The sequence below is a fragment of the Acinonyx jubatus genome, chromosome B3 (assembly GCF_027475565.1).
Source record: "Acinonyx jubatus isolate Ajub_Pintada_27869175 chromosome B3, VMU_Ajub_asm_v1.0, whole genome shotgun sequence".
NCBI classification, from domain to species: domain Eukaryota; kingdom Metazoa; phylum Chordata; class Mammalia; order Carnivora; family Felidae; genus Acinonyx; species Acinonyx jubatus.
The window spans coordinates 27,510,572-27,537,418 of NC_069386.1; the positions used below are offsets into that span (position 1 = coordinate 27,510,572).

The 26,847-nt window shown below is 38.1% G+C and overlaps 1 protein-coding gene across 5 annotated transcripts in view; it reads left to right on the forward strand.

The window, feature by feature from the left end:
- The window catches only part of NIPA1 (NIPA magnesium transporter 1), a 90,527-nt gene that overhangs the window by 16,188 nt on the left and 47,492 nt on the right, over positions 1–26,847 (forward strand). For 3 of the 5 annotated variants that reach the window (XR_008299027.1, XR_008299028.1, XM_027067858.2), the window contains exons 2-3: positions 17,813–17,860; positions 18,840–18,930. Coding sequence is in view for 3 of the 5 variants with exons in the window: in XM_027067858.2 (XP_026923659.1) it covers positions 17,813–17,860; positions 18,840–18,930 (139 nt within the window). In the remaining 2 variants the exon portion in view is untranslated. Of the gene's footprint in view, positions 1–62; positions 3,364–16,726; positions 16,750–17,812; positions 17,861–18,839; positions 18,931–26,847 lie in introns of those variants that run through there. The other 2 variants (XM_015085025.3, XM_027067859.2) reach the window with 2 other exon arrangements.

The window sequence follows — 26,847 nt, forward strand, 5'->3', positions numbered from 1 at the left end:
CTCACATTTTAGCTATGTGTTATTGTATTTTATATACTTTTTTGTGTGTGAGTTCCTTGACTGATTTTTTATAGAAATAGTCATTTTTAATGCATTTGTGTTTCCTACCTCTATACTCACTTTTGGGCTCTCCTTTCCAAAGTGCCCCCTTTAATATTTCTTGTAGAGTTGGCTTAGTGGTCACAAGCTCCTTTAGTTTTTGTTTGTCTGGGAAACTCTACGTCTCTCCTTACTGTGAATGATAGCCTGGCTGGATAGAATATTCTTGGCTGCAGACTTTTCGTATTCAGTACTTTGAATGTATCATGCTGCTCTCTTCTGCTTTGCAAAGTTTCTGCTGAAAATCCCCTGCTAGCCTTATGTGTTTTCCCATGTAAGTTATTATCTTTTTTTTTACTTTACACTTTAAAATTTTATATTTTTCAGTATGTTTTGTCAACTTAATTACAGTATTTCTTGGTGTGGTTCTGCTTTTGTTGATTTTGTTGGGGTTTCTCTCTGCCTCCTGGATCTGGATATCTGTTTCCTCTCCCCAGATTAGGGAAGGTTTCATCTATTTTTTTCTTCAATTACATTTTCCTCCTCCCTTTTCTCTTCTTCTGGGATTCAGATAATATGAATGTTGTTACATTTGATGGAGTCACTGATTTCCCTAAGTCTTTTCTCATCATGCATAATTCCTTTATCTCTCTTTTCTTAAGTTTAATGACTTTCCATTACTCTATCTTCTAGGTCATTAATTTGTTCCTCTGCTTCTTCCAGCGTGCTGATCATTCCATCAAGCTTGTTTCTCATTTTATTTATTGAACCCTTTGTCTCTACTATTCCTTATTTCTGTGTTAAGGGTCTCACTCATGTCTCCCATTCCTTTCTCAAGTCCAATGAGTATCCTTGTGGTCATTATTTTATATTCTCTATCAGGCATATTACTTGTATCTGTTTTGCTTAGATCACTGGCCATGACCTTGTCCTGCTCTTTCATTTGGAATAAATTTCTCTGTCTTGTCATTTTGTCTAAGTCTGTGCCTCTTTCTCTGTGTCAGGAACATCAGCTGTGTCTCCTGTTCTTAAGGGTATTGGCCTTATGAAGAATAGGTCACGTAGTGCACTGCAGTATAGTATCCTTCAGTGCCCAGGGCCTGGGACTTCCAGGTGTATCTCCGCTGTGTGCTGCATGGGCTCTTCTGTTTTCTCCGGGCTGCTTTATCCCTCAGGCCAGTTGTCTGCAAAGGCTCACTTTGTCTGTTGTGGGCAGTTTTGGATTCCTAGCCTGAATGTGACATATTTTTACTAGGTGTACTCTGGTCCTTTGTGAAATGAGACCTGTCACCACCACCACCTGAATCCAGGCTCTGCAAAACCCTTGGGGAAGTACAGTGTGAGCAGGTCTTCTAGGGGTGGGGCCTACTGCATGTGGACGGAGGCAAGGATGAATTGGAGGAGTAGTTCCACCCGAGTGTGTGTGGGATGGGGTAGGGTTTGGTGTAATTAAGTAGTGCCACCTGCAGGTGGTCCTGTGGTTTTGAGAGATAGGGGAAGGTAATGGCACTATCCAGTTCCTTTGTTCTTGGAGGGGTTTTCTGTGAACACTGTCTCTCTAGAGTGCACTCTGAAATGAATGAATAGCCTTCCCATTGTGTATCCCTGGCGCTCTTCAGATTGCTGTTTCCACATTGTATGTCTGTGAGTTGTTGCCTGCCTCTGTTCCAAGAGCAGCATGATACCCTCCAGTCTCTATCCCATCCTAGCCCACTGACCTTTAAAAGTCTAGGCTTTAAGTCTGGCTCATTGCCAGAACTCATGAAATTCAACCCCTCTCACCTTCTAAGGCAATTGCTATAGGGATTTGTTTTCCCTGCATATTCTCCTGTGTGCTAGTCTGTCTTTCATCCATCTCTGCAGCCACAGCTCCCTTCCCATCACAATGGCCACAACCTGTTTCCCTCCCGAACCACAGCTCTGCACTATTTTGATGTGACCTCTCCTCTACTGTTAGCTGTGCAGTTGTTCTGCCAGTCTTTAGGTCAATTTATGGGGGTATTTAGAATAATGTGATAGTTATCTAGTTGTATTCATGCGACAAGGGGAACTTATGGTCCTCCTACTCTGCCACCATCTTCCAACCTCTGTAACTTCTTTTGTTCTATATGATTGGTGCTTTTTTATTTGATTTCTGCCTAAGAAATCTTCATTTCTCCTCAGGTCATGATGCCTTTGTCCTGTGTTTTCTTCTAGTAGTTTGTAGATTTAGCTTTTACCTTTAGGTCTGTAAGCTATTGAGTTAACTTTTGGGTATAGCTGAGGCATGAATCAAGGTTCAATATTTTCCCTACTGATATCTAGTTGATGCAGCACCATTTATTAAAGTGACTTCCTCATTGAATTATACTGCCACTTCAGCCCATGATTTGACTGTACATGTATGGTTCTATTTCTGAACTGTGTTGTGTTTCATTGTATATGTCTATCCTTATGCCAGTGCCACACTGTCTTGATTATGTAGTTTTATAGTAAAATTTACAATCAGATAGTATAAGCCCTACAACTTTGTTCCTCTTTTTCATTTATTTTTGGGACAGAGAGAGACAGAGCATGAACGGGGGAGGGGCAGAGAGAGAGGGAGACACAGAATCGGAAACAGGCTCCAGGCTCTGAGCCATCAGCCCAGAGCCCGACGCGGGGCTCGAACTCACGGACCGCGAGATCGTGACCTGGCTGAAGTCGGACGCTTAACCGACTGCGCCACCCAGGCGCCCCATTGCACATTTTTTTAAAGTTGAAGCATTAATTAATTAGTAAAGGACATAGTGATGCACTCTATTTTTGCTGTTTGCAGCAACTTCTATTGTTGCTCTAGGAGCATGCATGAAAGGAAGCCATTTTTCCATGGTATAATCCAAAAGCTAAATAAACTAGATGACTATTTTTGTGTTAGAAAGTCATATTTAAGGATATTTCTGATGCACTTACATAACTTAATGGAAGATTTCAAAAGCTACAAGTCCATGGTTGGACAGCATCACTGCCAATTGATGTTATCATCCTGACAAGTCTTTTTTGTATTCGCACAACATTTCTTTGTTTTATAGTTCTGCTGTTATAAACAGTCATTCAACTCTCAGCACCCAGGGGTTCCAATGTGAGACAAATACCCCTACAACTTAACTATTAGGATCACTGCAGCCCATACGTAGGAGTGGAGGAGAGGACATGTGAGCGTAGCCAAACAAACAAAAAATCCTCAGTGTTCTACAATTCTGTGGCTCTCTGTTCTTGCTGATCCCAGAGGACTTGAAGTGTCCTGGGAAGCAGCTGGGAAACAGAATGTGGGCATAAGCTTGAATGAGTTCCTCCTGATGTAAGGTGAGTGACTTTAAAATCTTTAGGTACAGTGATGTTTGAAGATGAAACTGTGAAGAAACCAACTGGTTTTAGAATAAGAGAAAAATTTCTATTTATGACAGAGGCTGAGAGCTGTTATGGAATGCAGGCATCCGGGAGCTCATAGCTATAAAAAGAGGAAGGAACCTGAGGCAGCCAGCTCAGCAAGGAGGCCTGTTTTGGAGTAGTTGGGGAAGGATAGGTATTAACTCTTCATGAAATGTTTGGTAGAATTTACCTGTGAAGTGTCTATTCCTAGGCTTTTGTTTGTTGGGAATTTATTATTATTATTATTTAATTTTTTTTAATATAAATTTTAGTTAACATATAGTACAGTATTGGTTTCAGGAGTAGAATTCAGCAATTCATCACTTACATACAACACGCAGTACTCACTACAAGTGCCCTCCTTAATACCCATCATTCATCTAGCCCATCTCCCAGCCATCTCCCTCCAGCAACCCTCAGTTTGTTCTCTATCATTAAGAGTCTCTTGTGCTTTGTTTCCTTCTCTCTTCTCCCCCCTCCATCTGTTCATCTGTTTTGTATCTTTTTTTTTTTAATTTTTTTTTAACGTTTATTTATTTTTGAGACAGAGAGAGACAGAGCATGAACGGGGGAGGGGCAGAGAGAGAGGGAGACACAGAATCAGAAGCAGGCTCCAGGCTCTGAGCCATCAGCCCAGAGCCCGACGCGGGGCTCGAACTCACCTCACGGACCGTGAGATCGTGACCTGAGCTGAAGTCGCAGGCTTAACCGACTGAGCCACCCATGCGCCCCTGTTTTGTATCTTAAATTGTACATATGAATGAAATCATATGGTATTTATCTTTCTCTGATTTTGCTTAATTCCATCCACATCATTGCAAATGGCAAGTTTTCATTCTTTTTGATGGCTGAGTAACATTCCTATATAAATATATCACATCTTCTTTATTCATCAGTCGATGGACATTTGGCTCTATCCATAGCTTGGCCGTTGTTAATAATGCTGCTTTGAGGGGCGCCTGGGAGGCTTAGTCGGTTAAGCGTCCGACTTCCGCTCAGGTCATGATCTCGCGGTCCGTGAGTTCGAGCCCCGCGTCGGGCTCTGGGCTGATGGCTCAGAGCCTGGAGCCTGCTTCTGATTCTGTGTCTCCCTCTCTCTCTGCCCCTCCCCCGTTCATGCTCTGTCTCAAAAATAATTAAATGTTAAAAAAAAATAATGCTGCTTTAAACATTGGGGGCATGTCCTCCTTCAAATCTGTAGTTTTGTATCCTTTAGGTAAATACCTTGTAGTACAATTGCTAGATGGTAGGGTAGTTCTATTTTGGACTTTTTGAGGAGGCTTCATGTTGTTCTCCAGAGTGGCGCACCAGTTTTCATTACCACATCTTTGCCAACACCTGTTGTTGTTTTTTTTTTCTGTTGTTAATTTTAGGGATTCAGACAGGTGTGAGGTGGTATCTCATCATGGTTTTGATTTGTATTTCCCTGATCATGAGTGATGTAGAGCATTTTTTCATGTGTCTGTTAGCCATCTGGATGTCTTCTTTGGACAAGTGTCTATTCATATCTTCTGCTTATTTCTTAACTGGATTACTTGTTTTTTGGGTGTTGAGTTTGCTAACTTCATAGATTTTGGATAGTAACCCTTTATCAGATATGTCATTTGCAAATATCTGGTCCCTTCCCTAAGCTACCTTTTAGTTTTGTTGATTCTTTCATTCAGTGTGCAGAAGCTTTTAATTTTGATGAAGTCCCAAAGTTTTTTTTGTTGCTTTTGTTTCCCTTGCCTCTGATGATGTATATGCAAGAAGTTGTTGTGGCTGATGTCGAAGAGGTTGCTGCCTGTGTTCTCCTCTAGGATTTTGATGGTTTCCTGTCTCACATTTAGGTCTTTCATCCATTTTGAGTTTATTTTTGTATATGGTTTAAGAAAGTGGTCCAGTTTCATTCTTCTGCATGTTGCTATCCAGTTTTCCCAACATCATTTGTTGAAGAAACTTTTTCCATTGGATATTCTTTCTTGCTCTGTCAAAGATAAATTGGCCATACACTTGTGGGTCCGTTTCTGGATTTTCTATGCTGTTCCATTGATTTATTGTTTTTGTGCCAGTACCATACTATTTTGACTACAGCTTTATAATACAGCTGAATTCTGGAATTATGATGCCTCCAGTTTTGTTTTTCTTTTTCAGGATTGTTTTGCCTATTCAGGGTCTTTTGTGGTTCCGTACAAATTTTAGGATTGTTTGTTCTAGCTCTGTGAAAAATGCTTGTGGTGTTTTGATGGGGATTGCACTAAATGTGTAGATTGCTTTGAGTAGTATAGACATTATAACAACAGTCTTCCAATCCATTAGCATGGAATGTTTTTGTTTCTTTGTGTCCTCTTCAATTTCTTTCTTAAGTTTTCTATAATTTTCAGAGTACAGATCTTTTACCTCTTTGGTTTGGTTTATTCCTAGGTATCTAATTGTTTTTGATGCAATTGCAGGTAGGATCTATTCCTTGATTTCTCTTTCTGCTGCTTCATTATTGGTGTATACGAATACAACTGATATCTGTACATTGATTTTATATTCTGTGTCTTAGATGAATTCATGTATTAGTTGTAGTAATTTTTTGGTGAAATCTTTCTGGTTTTCTATATAGAGTGTCATGTTATCTGCAGAGTGTAAGTTTGACTTCCTCCTTGCTGATTTGGATGCCTTTTATTTCTTTTTGTTACCTAATTGCTGAGGCTAAGACTTCCGGTACTATGTTAAATAGTACCAGCATCCTTGTCTTGTTCCTGACAGTAGGGGAAAGGCTCTCAGCTTTTCCCCATTGAGGATGACATTAGCTATGGGTCTTTTATATATAGCCTTTATGATTTTGAGGTATGTTCCTTCTATCCCTCCTTTCTTGAGGGTTTTTAATCAAGAAAGGATGCTGTATTTTGTAGATGCTTTTTCTACATTGATTGACAGGATTGTATGGTTCTTATTATTTTATTTCTTTTATTAACATAGTGTATCACATTGATTTGTGAATGTTGAATCAGTCTGCAGCCCAGGAGTAAGTCACATTTGATCATGGTGAATAATTCTTTAATGTATTGTTGAGTTTGATTTGCTAGTATCCTTTGAGCATTTTTGCATCCGGGCTCATCAGGGATATTGGACTGTAATTATCCTTTTTAGTGGGGTCTTTGTCTGGTTTTGGAATCAAAGGTAATTCTGGCTTCATAGAAAGAGTTTGGATTTTTTTTTTTTAATTATTGACTCAGTTTCATTACTAGTAGTAGATTTGTTCAAATTTTTATTTTTTTCTGATTCAGCCTGGGAAGATTGTGTGCTTATATGAATTTATCCATTTTTCTAGGTTGTCCTATTTATTTACATATAATTGTTCATAGAAGTCATTTGTATTTCTGTGCTATCAGTTGTAAGTTCTCTTCTTTATTTTTGATTTTATTTATTTTGGGTCACTCTCTTTTTCTTGATGAGTGTGGCTAAGGGCTTATCAATTTTGTTTATTTTTTCAAAGAACCAGCTTTTGGTTTCATTGATGTTTTCTGTTGTTTCTTTTAGTTTCTGATCTTTACTATTTTCTTCCTTCTATTAATTTGGGGGTTTTTTGTTCTTTTTCCACTTCCTTTATGTGTAAAGATAGGTGGTTTGAGATAGTTCTTGTTTCTTGAGGTAAGCCTGTATTGACATAAACATCTCTCTTAGAAACTGCTTTTGCTGCATCCCATAGATTTTGGAGTATTGTGTTTGTTTTTGTTTTGTCTTAAGGTATTTTATTTTTATTTTTATTTTTTTAATGTTTATTTTTGAGAAGGAGAGATCATGAATAAGGGACGTTCAGAGAGGGGGGGGCGGACAGAGGATCCGAAGTGGGCTCCACATTGACAGCAGAGAGCCCAATGCAGGGCTCAAACTCATAAACTGTGAGATCATGACCTAAGCCAAAGTCAGATGCTTAACCAACTGAGCCACCCAGGTGCACCTGTCTTAAGGTATTTTTAAATTTCCTGTTTGATTTTTACATTGGCCCCTTAGTTGTTTAGTAGTATGCTGTTTTTAGCCTCCACTTGTTTGTGGGTTTTTTTTTTTCAGTTTTTTTCTTGCAGTTGATTTCTAGTTTCATACTGTAATTGTCAAAAGATGCTTGATATGATTTCAGTATTCTTGAATTTATTGTGACTTGTTTTGTGGTTCAATATGTGATCTATCCTGGAGAATGTTCATGTGCACTTGAAAAGAATGTGTATTTTGCTGTTTTTGGTTGGAAGGTTTTGTGTACATCTGTTAAGTCCATGTGGTCCATCTGGTCTAATGTGTCATTTATGTCCACTGTTTCTTTGTCCACTGTCTATCTGGATGACCTATCTGTTGATGTAAGTTGGGTATTAAAACCATTTACTCTTAATACATTACTGTAAATTTCTTTCTTAAATCTGTTAATATTTGCTTTATATACATAGATGCTCCTATATTGGGTGCATAGATACCTAAAATCCCTATATCTTCTTGTGGATTTATCCCTTTATCATTATATAATACCTTTCTTTGTCTGTTGTTGTAGTCTATTTTAAAGTCTATTTTGTCTGATATAAGTATTGCTATGCCAGTTTTCTTTTTATTTCTATTTGCATGGGTTATTGTTTTCCATCCTTTCATTTTCAATATGTACATGTCTTTTGGTCTGAAGTGAGTCTCTTGTAAGCAGCATATGGTTGGATCTTGGTGTTTTTTTTGTTTTTTGTTTTTTTAATCCATTAAGCCACCCATTGTCTTTTGACTGGAGCATTCATCCAATTATGTTTCAAGTAATTATTGGTAGACATGTACACATTGTCATTTTGTTCAGTGTTTTCTGTTTGTTCTTGTAGTTCTCTGTTCTTTTTTTTTTTTCTCTTGCTCTCTTTCTTTGTGAATCAATGATTTTATCTAGTGTTACTGTTGGATTCCTTTTTATTTTTTGTATATTATAGTTTTATGGTTTGAGGTTACTCTGAGGTTCATATATAACATTCTGTACATATAGCAGTCTATTTTAAGTTGATGGTTACTTAAGTTCAAACACTATGTAAAAATGCTACACTTTTACTTCCCCTTCACATTTTAATTTTTTGATGTCATATTTTACATTTTTAAATTTTGTGGATCTCTTACTAATTATTTTAGACATAGTTGATTTTACTAATGTTGACTTTTAACCTTGATAATAGCTTTATAAGTGGTTGATCTACCACTTTTACTATATGTTTCCTTTTCTTAGTGAAATTTTTTCATTCATAATTTTCTTCTAGTTTTGGCCTTTTCTTTCTCACTTAAAGAATTTACTTCAACATTTCTTATAAGGCTGATTTAGTGGTAATGAACTTCTTTAACTTTTGATTCCAAAACTCTGTATTTCTCCCTCAATTCTGAATGATAACCTTGCCAGGTAGGGTATTCTCAATAGTTTTTTTTTTTTTTTTTTTTTTTTAAGCACTTTGAATATTTCATTGTACTCCTTTATGGTCTGCAATGTTTCTGCTGAAAATCAGCTGACAGACTTACAGTGGTTCCCTTGCATGTAACTAATTGCTTTTTCCTTGCTGCTTTTAAGAGTTTGTCTTTAATTTCTTATATTCTAATTATTATGTGTCTTTATATGAACATCTTTGGGCTCATCTTTTTTGGGACTCTCTTTACTTCCTTGACCTGGATGTTTGTTTCTTTTCCCAGATTAGGAATGTTTTCAGCTATGTTTTCATTCAAATAACTTTTTTGCCTTTTTTTCTCTCTCTTCTTCTTCTTGGACCTTTGTAATGCAATTGTTAGTGTGTTTGATGCTTTCCCAGGGGTTCCCTAAAGTATCTTTTAAAATCCATCCTTCCTTCCTTTTTGCTGTTCTGCTTGGCTGAATTCCTCTACCCTCTCTTCCAGATTCCTGATTTGTTCTTCTGTATTATGTAATCTGGTGTTGATTCTGTTTAGTATGTCTTTTATTTGTTATTGTATTCTTTAGCTCTGATTGAACTTTTTAATATTTTCTCTTTTGTTGAAGTTGTCCCTGAGATCATTCACTCTTCTCCCAAATTTGGTGAGCATCTTTATGACTATTATTTTGAACCATTTGTCAGGTAGCTTGCTTATCTACATTTCATTTAGTTCTTTTTTGAGGTTTTGTCTTATTCTTTCATTTGGACCATGTTCCTCTGTCTCCTCATTTTGTCTAACTCTCTGTGTTTATTTCTTTGCATTAAGTAGATCAACTATGTCTTCTGTTCCTGAAAGAGGGGCCTTATATACAGGGTCTCCTTTGGGGCCCAGAAGCACCATCCCCCCTGGTTATCAGAACTACATGCTCCAGGGATGTCGCCTCTGTGGGTTTCATATGTCCTCCTATCATGGCTGAGCCGTGACTGCTGTGGGCACACTGGTGGGCTTGACTGGCCCCTGGTGTGGTTGACTGTGAAACCAGGCCACTACTGTTGTGAGTGTGCTGGTGGGCAAGGATTCTCCTCCTTCCCTTCTGCCCTGTGGGAGTCCCTAGAGGAGGGTGTGGTTTCAGCTGATGCTTCCCACCAGGTGCTGTGGGGATGGGAGTTAGGTGGAAGCCACTTGGGAAGTGTGCCTGCTTGGGTGGGGTGAGTCCCCAGGGTGGGGAGAGTGGTGCTAGCAAGGTGCATGGAAGTTACCAGAAATGGTACCCACCAGCACCAGGTCAGCTAGTTAGAAGGAGAATAATAAAAATTGTACCACCACTTCTGTTCCTGGAGAAAGTTCTTATAGATCCCAGCCCCTCTAGCAGATACCCTAAAATTAGTCAAATAATCTCCTTCATGCATGGTCCAATTACTTTTCAAACTTCTGGCTCTATGCTGAGTCATGGAGTGAGTGGTATAGTGCTCTGGCTCTTTAAGATTGGAGTCTTAATATCCTGTAGCCCTTTGGTTCTTCTCGAGTTAAGCTGGGCTGATTTTCAAAGTCAGATTTTATATGGGCTCATCTACTCAGTGCAGGTCCTCAGGGTAGGGATGCCGGATGTGGGGCTTGATCCCCTTGCTCCCGAGAGATAACCTCCATTTTGTGATATCCCTCTGCTTTTGGTTTGTTACTCTGGGGGCATGAGTTCCTACTAGACTCTCTGCCCCTCTTACCCATCTCTATATGGCTTTTTCATTATATTTTTAGTTGCAGAATAACTATTCTGTTAGTCTTAAGGTAGTTCTCCTAGAGAGTTGTTCTATAGGTAGCTGTAGTTTTGGTGTGCATGGGAGGAGGGGAGCTCAGGATCCTCCTGTTTTACCACTTGAATCTCACCCTCCTGATATTTTCCCTGTCAATGTATTTTTGCATTATATTTTTAGTGGTTGCTCTAAACTTACCATATACATCTTAACTTAGAAAATCTACTTTAGGGGCCCCTGGGTGGCTCAGTCAGTTAAGTGGCTGACTTTGGCTCGGGTTATGGTCTCATGGTTTGTGAGTTTCAGCCCTGAGTTGGGCTCTGTGCTGACAGCTCAGAGCCAAGAGCCTGCTTCTGATTCTGTGTCTCCCTCTCTCTCTGCCCCTCCTGCTCATGCTTTGTCTCTCTCTCTCAAAAATAAACGAACATTAGAAAAAAATTTTTTTAAGAAATGTACTTTAGACTTATGCTAATTTAATTCTAATTAGATATAGAAGCCTTGCTTGTATATTGCTGCTTCTTTTATTTGTGTTATTGTTTTTATGTTACAAACCCAACAATATATTGTTGCAATACATAATTAAAGTAATGCAAGCTTTATATAATTTTATGTCCTTAAAGAAGTTTCTAAAATAAAGAAAAGCAAATATAGATTTATAGAGTTTAATATGTTAACCATTTAAAAAATTTTTTAATTATTTTTATTTTTATTATTAAAGAGAGAGAGAGAGAGAGAGAGCGCTGGGGGAGAGGGAAAGAGGGAGACAGAGAGAGAATCTTAAGCTCCAAGCTCATGACCTGTGCTGAAATCAAGAGTCAGACACTCAACCAACTGAGCCACCAAGGCACCCCATCGATATGTTAACCTTTTTATTTACCATTCTTTGTTCTCTTTATTTGTTCTTACGGCATTCAAGTTATTAAGTTACCATGTCCTTACTCAGTAAAACTTTGATCACACCCACATCCTTTATGCTGTTATTGTTAAATATATTACAATTCTATGTATTATAAATCCAACAACAGTTCTGTGCACATATGTCCCATAGCTTTTCAAATCAGTTTAGGTGAGAAAGGGAAACAAATTTGTGTTTTGTAATTAAACATTTTTTAAAAATTGTAATTAAAATTTGCTAAGAAATCAGTTGTTAATTTACTGAGATTGTCTTGCGTATTATCATTCATTTTTCTATTGCTTCTCTTAAAATTTTTCTTCATCTTTGAGCATTTTTACCAATGTGACTTGTGTGTGGAACTCTTGGAGTTTGTTGAGCTTCTTGAATTTTCATCATGTTTCGTAAATTTCAGCCTTTTTTTCCTTGAATGTTTTTTCTTCTACTTCCTCTCTTCTCTCCTTCTGGTAGTAACATTATGACTGTGTTGATGTACTTAATGTTGTTTCACATTTTTCTAAGGTTCTGTTTATTTTTCTTTATGCTTTTCCCCCCTTCAGAATGTACAGTCTTTATCAATCTATGTTCAAATTCACTAAATCTTTCTTTTGCCGAGAATATTCAAATTTGCTATTGATTTCTTTTTTCATTCCAGTATTGTACTTTTTAATTCCAGAATTTCAGTTTGGGTTTTTTTTTTTTTTAAGTCATTTCTATCTCTTCATTAATACTCTCTATTTGATGAGAAGTTGTATTTACACATACCTTCTTTACTCTTTAAGCATGGTTTCTTTACTTATTTGAAGATATTTTTTTAAGTTTTTATCTTAATTCCAGTTAGTGACTTGAACATATTTTTAATGGATGGTTTGAGATTTTTGTGAAGTCTGAAATTAGGCCCTCTTACAGGCGGTTTTAGTTGCCTGCATTTTCCCTGTTTGTATAGTGTATGTAATGTAGGTCACATTCTCCTGGCTTTTTTGCATGTCTTGTATTTAGGGAGCGGGGGTTCTTATTTTTATTATTACATGATCATGCCATCACACAGCATTTTTTTTCTTTGAACTTTTACACCTAATAGAAACCAACATCATTCAAGCACTTACTTATAGTTTACCTTGTGTTCTTTGCTTCTGTTTCATGTGTAACAAATGGAGCAAGAATATTTTATCTTTAATTATAATACAAATATACAATAAGTTATTCATGAACCTAAAATGTTCCTCATTCCCAGCATGCAGAATAAACAGGAAAACTTTGCCTTGCTTCCTCTTGATACTACTTAACCCCTAAGAGACCTGCAAGGAAAAAGATGAAGACAAACTATCAAGAGCAAAAAGGCACAGAATCTCTGTAGAATGGTCCCTATACCCATCTTCTTAGTACATTTGAACACCAAAAAAAAAGACAGAAATAACAGTTTTCCCATCAAGAAGCACTGCCTGGAGAGTAACTTGACCCAGCATCTCCTCCTGAAGTTGAATAGCACCTAGGTTACAGGAGACCCCAAAGGTCTAGGGCTCAAGGACCACTAGATGGCAATAGTGTCATTGTAGGATGGACTGCAGATATTGTGGAGGCTCCAGGCACTCCTACCATGGGCGTTCTGGTTTATGATTCATAATGCTGGAAGCTCTTGACTTAGTTTATATCTCAAGATGATAGGGAGTCATGGGCTTAACATTTTCAGGCCTCTGTTGCTCCAGTTATTTTTTTATTGTTGTAAAATATGCATGCCATAAAATTTACTATTTTAACCATTTTCAATTGTATAGTTTGGCTGTGTTAAAGGCATTCATGTTGTGTTAGACATCACCAATATTCATCTCTAGAACTTTTTCATAATCTCCTTCGGAAACACTGTACCCATTTAACAGGAACCCCCCGTTCTCACTCCCAGCGCCTATCACATTCTGTTTCTATGGAAGTGACTACTCTCAGTACCTCATGTTAAGTTCACTTATAAAATATTTGTTATTTTTTGACTTGCTGTTTCACTTAACATACTGTCTCTCAGGTTCATCTGTGCTGTAGCATGTGTCAGAATTTCATTCCTCTTTAAGGTTGAATAACAATCTTTCTTGTACCGTTTGCTGCTTTTTCGTGTATAGCAGAAAGGACCATGGCCATTGTATTTTGTCTGTCCATTTGTTCATTCATCTGCTGTAGAACACTTGTTTCCTCCTTTTGTCTATTGTGAATAATGCTGGTATGAACACGATGTACAAATAAATATGTGTTTAAGTCCCCACTTTCAGTTCTTTTGGGTATATACCCTGAAGGGGAATTGCTGGATCATATGGTGATCCTATATGTAACCTCTTGAGGAACTGCCATTCCCTTTTCCACTGTGGCTGCACCATTTTCCATTTTCACCAGCAGTGCACATGGTTTCCAGTTTATCCACATCCTTACCAACACTTGTTTTGTTTTTGTGAATAGTAGTCACTTTAGTGGATGTGAAGTGATATGGGTTTGATTTGTGTTTCCCTAATGTTTAGCAATGTTGAGCATCTGTTCATGTGCTTATTAGCCATTTGTGTATCTTTTTGGAGAAATGTCTATTCAAGTCTTTTGGCCATTTTTGAATTGGGTTGTTTTGTTGTTGTTTTGTCATGAATTGTGTTGATATCTGGACATTTTAGGTAATGTATGATAGCAACTCTGGAATTTGATTGACCTCCTTATCTCGGTGGATTGTTTGCTTGTTTATTTGTTTAGTGACCTAAATTTGTTTAGTGGAGTATTTTGGTAAAGTCTGTTTCCCCTGTGAAGCCTGTAATGACACACACCTCAGAGGTTATAGTCTTGGGTATGTGCACCTTTACTTGAGATGACTAGCTGGGCTTTGACTGTTTCTTTACCTAATTTTTCTCTTGTCTGCCTCATTGGGTATCACATCTAGCTTTTAGTTGCTTCATAGTCTTGTCCAGTTAATTTAAGGCAGGTATATTTGTTGAGACTAGTTATTGGGAGTAGTTGGTAGCCTCTGATCTCTGCTTGCCTCTCTAAGCATGAGACTTGCACCCTACCTTCAGGTTTAAAACAGGATAGGATGATCAGGGTCTGTTGTACCAGGGATAGAGTCTCTGGGTAGGGGCTGGGTTGGGGAAAGAAGTCCCTAAACTCTTGGATACACTGATCAGATATTTAGCCTATTCAACTTGAAGGGGATAAGAAATGCTGAAGAACTGCTCTTCCTGGTGATGGAGAGCTAAAGGGAGAGGGGACCTCATTTGGTTGGTTACCAGCCTGGAGTGGAGCTTCTGTGAAGCTGAATTGCAGTGAGGGAGAGAACAAATAGGTCTTAGCTCATGTGCTAAGGGCTTACACTGTTCTCACTGTGATTTAGTAGATTTTTCTTGAGTACGTGTTTCTTTATTTGCTATATGCTTTTAGGGCAATTTCAGAGACTTGAAAAACAATTTTAATACTTTATTTGGCAGTTGTTGTTTCAGTGGGAAACTGGTCCACAGGGTTCCTCACACCAGCATTCTGGAAGTGGACTTCATGAACTTTCATTCTTTAAATTCAGCATGCAGGGGTGCCTGGCTGGCTTAGTTGGTAGAGCATGTGACTCTTGATTGTCATGAGTCAAGCCCCACATCGGGCGTGGAGCCTACTTAAAATAAAAACTAAAACAATTTTTTTCTTAAATATAGCATGTATTTGGGGGGTACTGGGGCATTCTTTTAAGTAGACACAGTGTGATTAACACATTCAGGAAATTCAACATGGATTTTGCACTAATATCTGGTAACTAGTCTACAGTGCTTACTAGGAGGGGCTTTCTTGGGCTCAGCTGTATGGTCCACATTTGCCTCAGACACACTCAGGGACACAGGACAGGAGCCATAGCTAGTGCTGTGCCCTCTCCTGCTGAAGGTTGGCAGCAGAGGCAAAGCATGGCTCAGGGGCCTGGAGGCAGAGCTGCAGTAGGCAATGCCACAGCAGCCCTGCCTTATGAGCCTTGTGCCCCCTAGGGTAAAGTCACAGAGGCAGAGCTCCCAAGCCCCACAGGAGACATACTTGTTCCCAGAGGCATTGCACTCAGGAGTCCAAGTAATAGGATCTCTACCAGGTGTTCACCGACCTCCAGTCAGGTGCTATTTGTCCATCAGAGGTCATTTCTAAGTGTTATTCTCTGGCCACATGGCTGTCAGCTTCCTAGAACCAGAAAGTGAACCTTGAGTCACATTCTCATGTAGAAAGAAAATGGGTTTTATAAGTCTTTTCTTGACAACGGTCCATATTTAGATTTTGCCAATTGCCCTAATACTGTCCTTTATAGCAACGTTTTTTTTTTCATTTAGCATCTTATGTGTTGAGTTACCATGTCTTAGTTTTCTTTTATCTGCAACAGTTCTTTAGCCTTTCTTTGTCTTTAGAACCTTGTCTTTTAAAACATTTTTTTAATGCTTATTTATTTTTTGAGAGAGACAGAGACAGAGAGACAGAGCACAAGCAGGGGAGAGGCAAGAAAGAGGGAGACACAGAATCTGAAGCAGGCTGTCAGCCTGAGCTGTCAGCACAGAGCCCGACGTGGGGCTTGAACTCACTAACTGTGAGATCATGACCTGAGCCGAAGTCGGACTCTTAACTGACTGAGCCAACCAGGTGCCCCAGGACCTTGCCTTTTTTAGAGTGCAAACCAGCAAATTCATAGTCTATTTCACAGTTTCCTCATATTTAAATTCAAGTGATGCACTTTGGCGGGAATACCAGATATAATGTTGTATCCTTCTCAGTGCATCTGCTCAGGAAGCATGTAATATTGATTTGTCCCATTGCTGATGATAACTTGAGCCACTTGGTTAGGTGATGTCTGTCAGGGTCTATAGAGTACTGTAAAGGTAAGCTTTTCTCTTAATAATTAATGAAAAACTGATGGAGGTGATTAAGGGAGACTATGTGGCAATGTTATATTCCTCAACAAACTTTTATCCACTTGCTTTAGTATCCATTAATGATTCTTGCTAAATTGGTTTTTATTGTGATGTTGCCAAATGATGATATTTTAACTCATCCATTCTTCCTACTCTGTCATTACTTATTAGCCCCATTTCACTGTTTTCAAGTACATATTGTAATACCTGTAATTCTGTTCCTCCATGAATCGCTGACTTCCTGTGTTCATTATACTAAATTATTAAGAATTAGAACGTCCAGTTAGAATTAGGTACTTTATTTTTTAAAAAGTAATTTCCCTATAAAGGTAACTACAGAGTTACTTTTAAATGAGTATAGCTGGTAACATGTTACATTCGTTTCAGATGTGCAACTTAGTGATTTGACAAGTTTATACATTATGCTGTGTTCACTGTAAGTATAGCTACCATCTGTCCCATTACATCCCTATTGTAACATCATTTACTACTGAATGAGAGAATATATTTGCAAATGATATATCTGATAAGGGTTAATATCCAAAATATTAAGATATAAGTTATCTTTATAGAACTTACACAACTCAACACCAAAAAAAACCCCAACATAGTTGAAAAATGGACACAAGATCTGAATAGACATTTTTCCTAAGAAGACATACAAGTGGCCAACAGACACATGGAAAGATGCTCAACATCACTCATCAGGGAAATGCAAATCAAAACCACAATAAGATATTATCTCACACCTATTAGAATGGCTAAACTCTAGAATTAGGTACTTTAACCTGAAGTGAAGAAACCTGTCAGACAAACATTTTGACATATCTGAAGTGGGACAAATCTGTGTCTCAACGGTTGGGAGACCATCTTGCTGCAGGTTCCTCATACAGGAAGGAGGGACCCATGTGATGGAGAGGCCTGGGCACCTGCTCATGGTTCTGTCTGACTATACATGGGGTATATGAGGGTAACCTAAGAGAGTACAAGAAACTGTGTAAAATGTCAAATCACTGAGTGAGAGAAAAGGTCTGCTGCCCAAATGGTTGAAAAGAGAGCCATATGAGAAAGGTAAACTTTGAAAATTGACTAACCTGTTTAAGCACCAAGTCATTGAAGCCTATACTAATAAAATTATCATATAAATGGCTTACAGTAAATGCATGAGAGAACTGGACTTCAACATAAAACTTCATGCCAAAGAATATTTGTGACTCTGGGTCACATGATGAGCTCAAAAATGTTTCTTTAATAAAGGCTTGACTTGTTTGGGTCAGCTTGTGTTCATTGCAAAAAAATACCTGTATTTGCCACTTTTAGTGGTTTTTCATGCTGCTATTTATAGACTAACTTAAAGATTCTTAAAATGGTGACTAAGCAGTATGGCATTCAATATTCTTTTCAATTTTATTTTCAAGCAAAAGTTCCTTTTTAAAGTATATAGTTTGTAAACCTCTTGCTTTGTACTTTTCTGACCTTTTTATCTCACTCTTTCATAGGTACTTCCTATTTAACAGACATTGTGTGGTGGGCAGGCACAATTGCAAGTAAGTACCCAGTGTGGTGAACAGTTTGATGTGCTTTCTTTCTTAAGATCAGTCATTCCTCTAGCAGGACTGCAGAGGTTGGAATGAGTGTGGCTGCATTCTTTGGACTGTGGACCAGGGTGGGAGTCACGGTTGGGAGGAGGTAGAGGGTCCTATTTCCTGCAATAAGCCCTGAATTTAGTCCAGGTCAGACTGTCCTGGTTCCAAAGAAATTAAAATAGCTCCTGCTTACTCATCTGTAGTCAGGCTGTTGGCACTTGGTGAAATTTCTTGTTTTGTCAAACGTAATTGGTTTTACAAAGGAGAGTTTCTTCAATCAGACTGATAAAAGAGGTCGCATGCAGAGGTTATGTGCTATCATATAAAAATTAATAGGATTAGAGTTCAGAACCCTAAATATATAAAGAAAAATTATACTATAAAATTCAACAATATTATGAGGTTTATTTGTCACACATTGCCTTTCAGGCAAGATGTTATCTAGCAGATATTATTTCCTTTTATTGAGGAGCTCATCTTTAAGCTCTCTTAGTATAGCCCTGAATGCAGTCCTATGCAGGCAGTTGTGTTTCTACCTGGTATATCAGCAATGTGTCACTGTGGCCCAGTGGTCTATACTGGAGTTAAGTCCCAGGCCATTGAAGGGGCTCAAGAAATTCTATGCGATTAGTTGTAAAACAAGGATGTGTTAAGGGGAAAGTGGAAATATACTCTGTTGCGCCTACTGTCAATCATTGCCATTTAGTTTGGGAAATTCCACAGAGGAAACTAGTCTTCCAGTTTGGGTCAGTGACACTCTGGGGCCTGCTCTCCCCTGCCTTCAGGACCCTTAATTATGCAATAATGCTCCACATTTGCTTCCTTACAAGTAATAGAGAAGAAATAGCCCTTTCAGAACAGCTCCTTGCCCAATTAAACTCTGATCATTGCTGAAAGAGAGCTGTAATTGCAAGTGGTATCCTTGTGATTCTCTTGACAGTGGCTGTTGGCCAGATTGGAAACTTCCTGGCTTACACGGCGGTCCCCACAGTCCTGGTGACTCCACTGGGTGCCCTTGGAGTGCCGTTTGGGTGAGAGCTGGGAGTCTGTGTTTTTGTTTTTAACATGTAGTTTAAAAAAAAAACTTTCCATTTTAATTGTCTCTATAATAGTAAAAGCAAAATTGTAACTAATTGTAACTTCAGTATTCTACTCTGTATGGTTTAATTTTATCCTTTCAATTTTGTTTTGTGAATTATTAACCTTTCTCATAGAAATTTGCTTTGGTATATTTCAGACCCTAACTTATGTGTGGACATCAATAAGTATGATCCTATCATTCTTCTGGTCTTTGCCCTGGAAGACTTAGAGACTAGAGTCTTCCTGCTGCCTTGACAAGTGATTCTGAGAAATCATTAAGCAAAACTAGTCAGTTACTGTTTTATCTGGGTAGCTAGAATCCTCTACCAGACACTGCACAATTCTCCCACTCCACCCTGGAAAATTATGGAGTTGGGACAAATGACACATGGGCACCAATGGGTATAAAATAGAGTTCATGACTCATAACAATCTATAGCACATGGATCCCCACACCTGGGAGAAGGGTTTCTCTTTGGTCCAGAGGGATATGAGGGAGGTGGGACTTTGGGTTTTTATTGTTAGAAAGTGAGTGGGACGGAGGTTCCCACACTCAGGTGGGGCTTGTGTGGTTTGAAATTTCTGCCAGTGCCAGGGACTGAGGACACCAAAGGTCTAAGGGTATGAGCAGGCTTTCTTAATCAGGTTGCCCAGATGTGGGGCAAAGGGAAAAAGGTAGGACTGGGGGCTCGAAGGCTGCCAGCCAGCATGCATTACAAGTAGAGTCTTTTTATTACATTTGGCATACCTAAAAAAATGATTTTATGAAACATTTATTAAATAGCTTAATACATATCCTCCTGTGAACCTATTTATATTCTGTTTTACCTTTGGAGAAGTTATTAATAAACAGAGATATAATAGAAGAGAAATAAAATCCAAGTTTCTAACTCATTTATTTATTGGTATTCTGCTGCATTCCAGACAGACTCTCAGAGAAGGGTGTCTTATGATTACATTTAAATTGTACTTTAAAGTTAATTAGGCTTTAAAATTCTGTAGGCTGAAAGCACAAACGTGTTTTCTAGAGGTTAACTTTGGAAATGTGTTTGTAGGATGTTGCTCTTATCCCAAAAGGCTAATATCGCATGTGGCTTGATGTTGCTTTGTGTCTGGATGGCCCTTAAGAGCTTGGATTGCATGAGTGGTGCTCACTTTGGGGAATCACTGCTCCAACTTCCTAGAGCCCAACCTCACTCTGATTTGTTCTCCTGAAAAAAAAAAATCAAGCAAATAATCTGACCCTGGAATCTTTGCACATTGCACATTTAATATGCATATATTAAAATACCTTGCTTAGTTAAGACCCAAAGAACTGTTTCTGTGGACTTTAGCAGTTATTAAGTCACCTCACCAGAAATGTTCACTTCTCCAAATATTCAGGAGATAGACTAGAAATAGAATACAGAGCCCCAAAATAGGTCCACTTTTCTCTGTAATGACTCAGTGTATGATAATCATAACAACATAGTACTTTTAAAAGAAGTTTAGGGTGCCTGGGGCTCTCAGTCAGTTAAGAGTTCAACTTGGGCTCAGGTCATGATCTCACAGCTTGTGAGTTCAAGCTCTGTGTCGGGCTCTGTGCTGACAGCTCAGAGCCTGGAGCCTGCTTCAGATTCTCTGTCTCCCTCTCTCTGTGCCCCTCCCCGACTCACATGCGTGCGTTCTCTCTCTCTCTCTCTCTCTCTCTCTCTCAAAATAAATAAACATTAAAAAAATTATAAAAGAAGTTTAAAAACACTTTTTATTTGGAAATAATTTCCAAATTACATAAAAGTTACAAGATTAAGAATAATTAAAATTCAGGGTAGGGGGGTGTCTGGTTGGCTGAGTGTCTGACTCTTGATCTAAGCTCAGGTCTTTATCTCAGGGTTGTGAGTCTAAGCCCTGCCCTGGGCTCCATGCTGGGCTCCACGCTGGGTGTGGAGCCTACTTAAGAAAAAAAAAAAAGAATAATCAAAACAGGTGATGGGTTAAATAAGTGATGGGGATTAAAGTGTGCCCTTTTGATGAGCACCAGGTGGAGTCTGTAAGTGGTTGAGACACTGTATTGTACACCTGAAACTAATACTACACTGTATGTTAACTGGAATTTAAATAAAAACTTTAAAACAAAAGAATAATCAAAACAATACTCATAACGCTCACCTAGACACAGCTATTGTTGCTATTTTATCCCTTTTGCTCTACCAGTTGCTTTCTCTGCATCAAGGTTTCTCAACCTCAATATTGTTGGCATTTGAGACCAGATCATTCGTTGTGAGGGCTGATTTGTACATTGTAGGGCGCTTATTAGTAGCATTGTGGACTCCACTGATCAGATGCCAGTAGTACCCCTCCCCCCGCCAAATATATCCAGACACTGCAAATGTCCTTGGGGAGGAAGCAGATCATCCCTAGTTGAGAACCATTGTTCTATATGAATGTGGTGTTTCTTTGGTTTTTTATTTGTTTGTTTTGTGAGGTCTTTTTGATCCGCTAGAATACTATGTATTCTATCATGATTCTTCATCTTTAAACACATCAGTTTGTATTTCTTAACATGACAAATATTCTTTCCTAACATGACAAGTAACTTTATTTATTTATTTTGAGAGAGACAGAGACAGCGTGAGTGGATGAGGGGCAGGTAGGGAGACAGAGAATCCCAAGCAGGCTCTACACTGGGAGCATGGAGCCCAATGTGGGGCTTGAACTCACGAAACCATGAGATCATGACCTGAGCCAAAACCAAGAGTCAGAACCTTAACTGACTGAGCCACCCAGGCACCCCACAAATATTCTCTAATAACTATAGTACAATGGTCAATTTCAATAAATTTAACATTGTAATACATGTGTGTAATCTGCCTTCCATATTCCAATTTTGTTAATTGTCCCCTTATACCCTTATTTTATACTATTATTCTTTATACCTTTATTTTTACCATTTATACCATTATTTTTATACCATTGTTTTTCATTTGTGCCATCATTTTTCCTCCTAGCACAGGATCTAGTCTAGTATTGGAAACTGCATTTAACAGTCATGTCTCTAGTCTAAAAGAGAGAGGGTTTTTTTTTCCTTTAAATTATATTGGGAAAACTGGTAAGCAATTTGTAGGAACATCAATTTAAATCATAGAACCATCAAAATAAGTGAATAAAGCATTATATGCTGGATAGCCATCAAGTGTGGAAATAGAGGCAAATACAACATTGAATGGTTTGTTGATACTATTGGAGTGCATGACTCATGTGAATTATGTGATATATTGAAGTATGTCATCCTGCTCAGTAGTGCAGAGTTCAGCGTTCGGTGTAAAGCTGTGGCAAATCCAATGAGTTAATGTACCCAGTAATCCATTACATATAGCTGTAGACATTTTCTGTCTCTGATTTTTACTGAATAAGTTTGCATCTTTACTTTAGCACAACCCATAGTATGTGTGATGGAGGTTTAATCTGTAAAAGAGGAGGGGAAAAAAAGTTAGCTATATTTCCATGGTTTATGGCCCATAGATAAGAAAGATTTTATTTTTACAACTTGAAAAAAAGAGTATCTTTCAGATGTTGAAAGGATAAGAAGTGTCTAAAGTTTGAAGTAATAAAAATGAAAAGTTTAACTTACTACAATAAAAAATAAAATGGAAAAAGATTTAAGTTAAATATGTCAGTAATTAAAGCTATGATATAAGGGATTTTTTGAAAAAAATTTTAATGTTTATTTTTGAGAGAGAGAGAGAGAGAGCGTGAGTGGGGGAAGGGCAGAGGGAACACTCCACCCAACAGTAGAATTCACATTTTCCCAAGTATATATGGAACATTTTCTGGCATAGACCATATGCTAGGCAATAAAAATTATCATCAATAAATGTGAAAGTATTGAAACCATACAAAATACTTTCTCTGATTGCAATAGAATGAAATCAGAAAGCAAAATCACCGAAATAAATGAAATAGAGAACAGAAATACAACAGTGAAAAGCAGCAAAACCCAAAGGTTGTTCTTTAAAAAGATCAACAAAACCCTTCAGCTAGATTGACAAAGACTGAAATTACTAAAATCAGAAACAAAAGAGGGATATTGCCACCAGCTCTACAGAAATAGAAAAATTGTAAGCAAATAAACAACAGTATGTCAACAAATTAGATAACTTAGATGAATTGGTCACATTTCTAGAAAGACTCAAACTACTGAAAATGTTTTAAGAATAGAAAATCTGAATAGACTTACAACAAGTAAAGAGATTGAATTAGTAATATAAAAACTTCCAACAAAAATTCAAGTAGTGGTGGTTTCACTTGAGGTGAGTACTTTCAAGCATTTAGAGAAGAATTAATAGAATTCTTTATAAACTTTTCCCAAAAATAGGGGAGATGGGAACCCTTCCCAACTCAGTCTATAAGGCAATATTACCCTGGTAAGAAAACCAAAGAAAACTGTAAACCATTCTCTTATTAACGTATATGCAGATATCCTCAACAAAACACCAGCTAATTTAAATTCAGCAATATATAAAAAGGATTATACAGTATGACCAAGTGGGATTTATCTCAAGAATGCAAGATAGATTTAGCATCAGTGTAAATTAGTTAATACGCCTCATCAATAGAATAAATACATGTCAATAGACATAGCAAAATCCTTTTATAAAATTCAGTACCCCTTCATGATGAAAACAATCAATATGCTAGAAATAGAGGGTAACTTCCTAACCTGGCGAAGGACCTCTGTGAATCCCCCTCCCTCACCCCCCACCCTCAGCTAACATCATATTTAATGGTTAAAGACTGGATGATTTCCCCCTTAGATCAGGAAAAAGCCATCTACTTTTGCCACTTATATTCAGCATTGTACTAAAGGTTCTAGCCACTGTAGCTGGGCAAGCAAATTGAATGAACAAAAATGAATTAAAAGACACCTGGATTGGAAAGGAAGGTGTCAAACTATCTCTGTTAGCAGAGGACATGATCTTATGTATGGAAAATCCTAAGGACCTGCTAAGAAACTGTTAGAACTAATAAACAAGTTCAACAAGGTTGCTATATATATGCTCAATATAAAAAATTAATTGTATCTGTATATAGTAGCAGTGGGCAAGCCAAAAATGAAAATTAAGGAAACAATCAGTTATAAAATAGTACCAAAACAAACAAATACTTAAGAATACATTTTTATTTTTATTAAAAAAATTTTTTTCGCTTTTTTTTTTTGAGAGAAAGAGAGACAGAGTACAAGTAAGAGAGGGCAGAGAGAGAGGGAGAATCTGAGCTATTAGCACAGAGCCTGATGCACAGGGCCCAGACCCACTGCTTGTGAGATCATGACCTGAACTGAAGTCAGACGCTTAACCAACTGAGCCACCCAGGTGCCCCCATCCATTTTTCTTTCAAGTCCATTGAGCATCATCATGACCACCACTTTGAATTCCTTATCAGGTAGATTGTTTATCTCCATTTCATTTAATTATTTTCATGAGGTTTTTCTTATTCCTTTGTTTGGAGCGTATTTATATGTCTCCTCATTTTGTTTGGCTTTCTGTGTTTGTTTCTATGAATTAGGTGAAACAGTATGTCTCCTGGTCGTTATTTATTTGTTTGTTTATATTTTTTTAAATTTATTTATCCTCAAGTTAGTTAACATACAATGTAGGACAGTTAGTGCAGAAGTGGGCACAGGCCTGGCTGTCCTGGGGTGTTGATGCAGGGTGTGCCTTTGTGGGTCAGCTTGAGTTGATGTGGCTGATGGTTGGTGATCCAGGGGGTTCCGCATCAGGGCTACCTAGAGCTGAAGTAGATGCATGCTGGGGGTTTTCTGGGAGCTTTGTACCTGTGCTGCCTTGGTGAGATGGCTAGAGTTGTAGTGGGAGCACTTCAGGGGAGTCCCAGTGTCCACCATACTGGGGTGGTGTTAGTGGGATGGCTGGAGCTTGAGCAGGAATCAGTATGGGGGCCTCCTTGTGGAGACAGAGCCCTTATAGGCATCATTCTAGGGACTGCCTTGGGGCATATGCTGGGGTTGGTGTGAGCTAGAGGCCTGGTGCTCATTGAGGTGACATGCCAGCTCAGGCACCTGCACCCTACTCCGATCTGTGGTTTCAAGGTGGAAGGTGAACATAAACAGTGGTGCTGACAAGTACCTCTGAACCTGGAGAGAATTCCAGCAGTTTCTCTACTACTTGGCAAGTGCTACAGGCTTATTTCACTTCAATTCTAGTTTCCCTTTAAGCCATAGCTTTTTTTTCTGTGTCCTAGGGCAGGTGAATATGCATGCAGGTAGGTCCCCTAGTGCTGTTCCTTCCCACTATAGTTGTAGCATCAGCGGTGGGGTTTCTATGTTTACCATGCCTCTGTCTCTTTTGCCAGTTGCTGTGTGGTCCCTCTATCCTTTGTAGTGCAGAAGCTATTCAGTCAACCCTCAGTTCTTCAGGAGGAATTGCTTTGTATATAGGTGTAGATTTGCTGTGTCCCTGGAAGGATGTGAGTTCAGGGTCTTTCTATGTTACCATCTTGAACCCTCTGAAAACTACAAGATTTTGATGAAAGAAATTGAAGACACGTACAAATGGAAAGAAATCTCATATTCATGGGCTGGAATAATTAATATTGTTTAAATGTTGATAATATGCAAAACCATCTATAGATTAAGTGCAGTCCTTATCAGAATTTTAATGGCTTTTTTCACAGATACAGAAATATAATCCTAAAATGTATATGGAACTAAAAAGGTCTGCAAAAGCCAAAGCAACCTTGAGAATGAAAGAAAAATTTGGAGGCATCACACTTTCAGACTGCAAACTAGAATATAAAGCTAGTAATCACAACAGTATGTTATTGGCATGAAAATAGTAATCATGACAGTATGGTATTGGCCATTCCACAGACCAGTTGAACAGCAATGAGAGCCCCAAAATAAGCCCTTACATATATGGTCAACTAACATTGACAAGGGAACCAAGTGGAGAGGGAAAAGGATAGTTTCTTCCATTAATCGTGTTCAGAAAATAGGATAATCACATGCACAAGTGTGAAATTGGACAGCTTTCTTACAACACTCACAAAATTTAAAACATATTCAGGACTTAAACATAAGACCTGAAACCATAAAATTTCTAGAAGTAAACATAGGGGGGAAGCTCCTTGACATTGGTCTTAGCAATGATTTTTTGGATACAAACTAAAACACAACAAAAGCAAAAATTAATAAGTGGGACTACATGAAACTAAAAAGCTTCTGCACAGCAAAAGAAACAAAATGAAAAGACAGCCAACAGATTGGGAGAATATATATTGCAAATCGTGTATCTAATAAGGGGTTAATATCCAAAAAGTATAAAGAACTGTAACTCAATAGCAAACACAAACAATATGATTTAAAAATTTGCAGAGAATATGAATAGACATTTTTCCAAGGAATATGTACAAATGGCCAACGGTTACAAGAAAGTGCTTGACAGAACTAACACTAGGGAAATGTAAATCAAATCAATAGTAAGATATCCCCTCCCTCCTGTTAGAAATACTATTATCAAAAACAAACAAACAAACAAAAAACTACGAGGTAACAAGTATTAGGAAGGGCATTAAAAAAAGGGAACACTGGTGGTTTATTGGCGGTAATGTCAATTGGTATAGCCACTATGGAAAACAGTGTGGAGGTTCCTCAAAAAACTAGCAATAGAACTAGCACATGATGCAGCAGCCCCACTGCTGGGTATATATCCAAAGGAAATGAAAACAAGATCTCAAAGAGCTGTCTGCACTGCCATGTTCATTGCAGCATTGTTCACAATAGTGAGGTAAGCAAACAAACTAAATGTCCATCAATGAATGAATGGATAAAAAAAAGACGTGATATATTATTGAAAAAGGAAAATCACTATAAG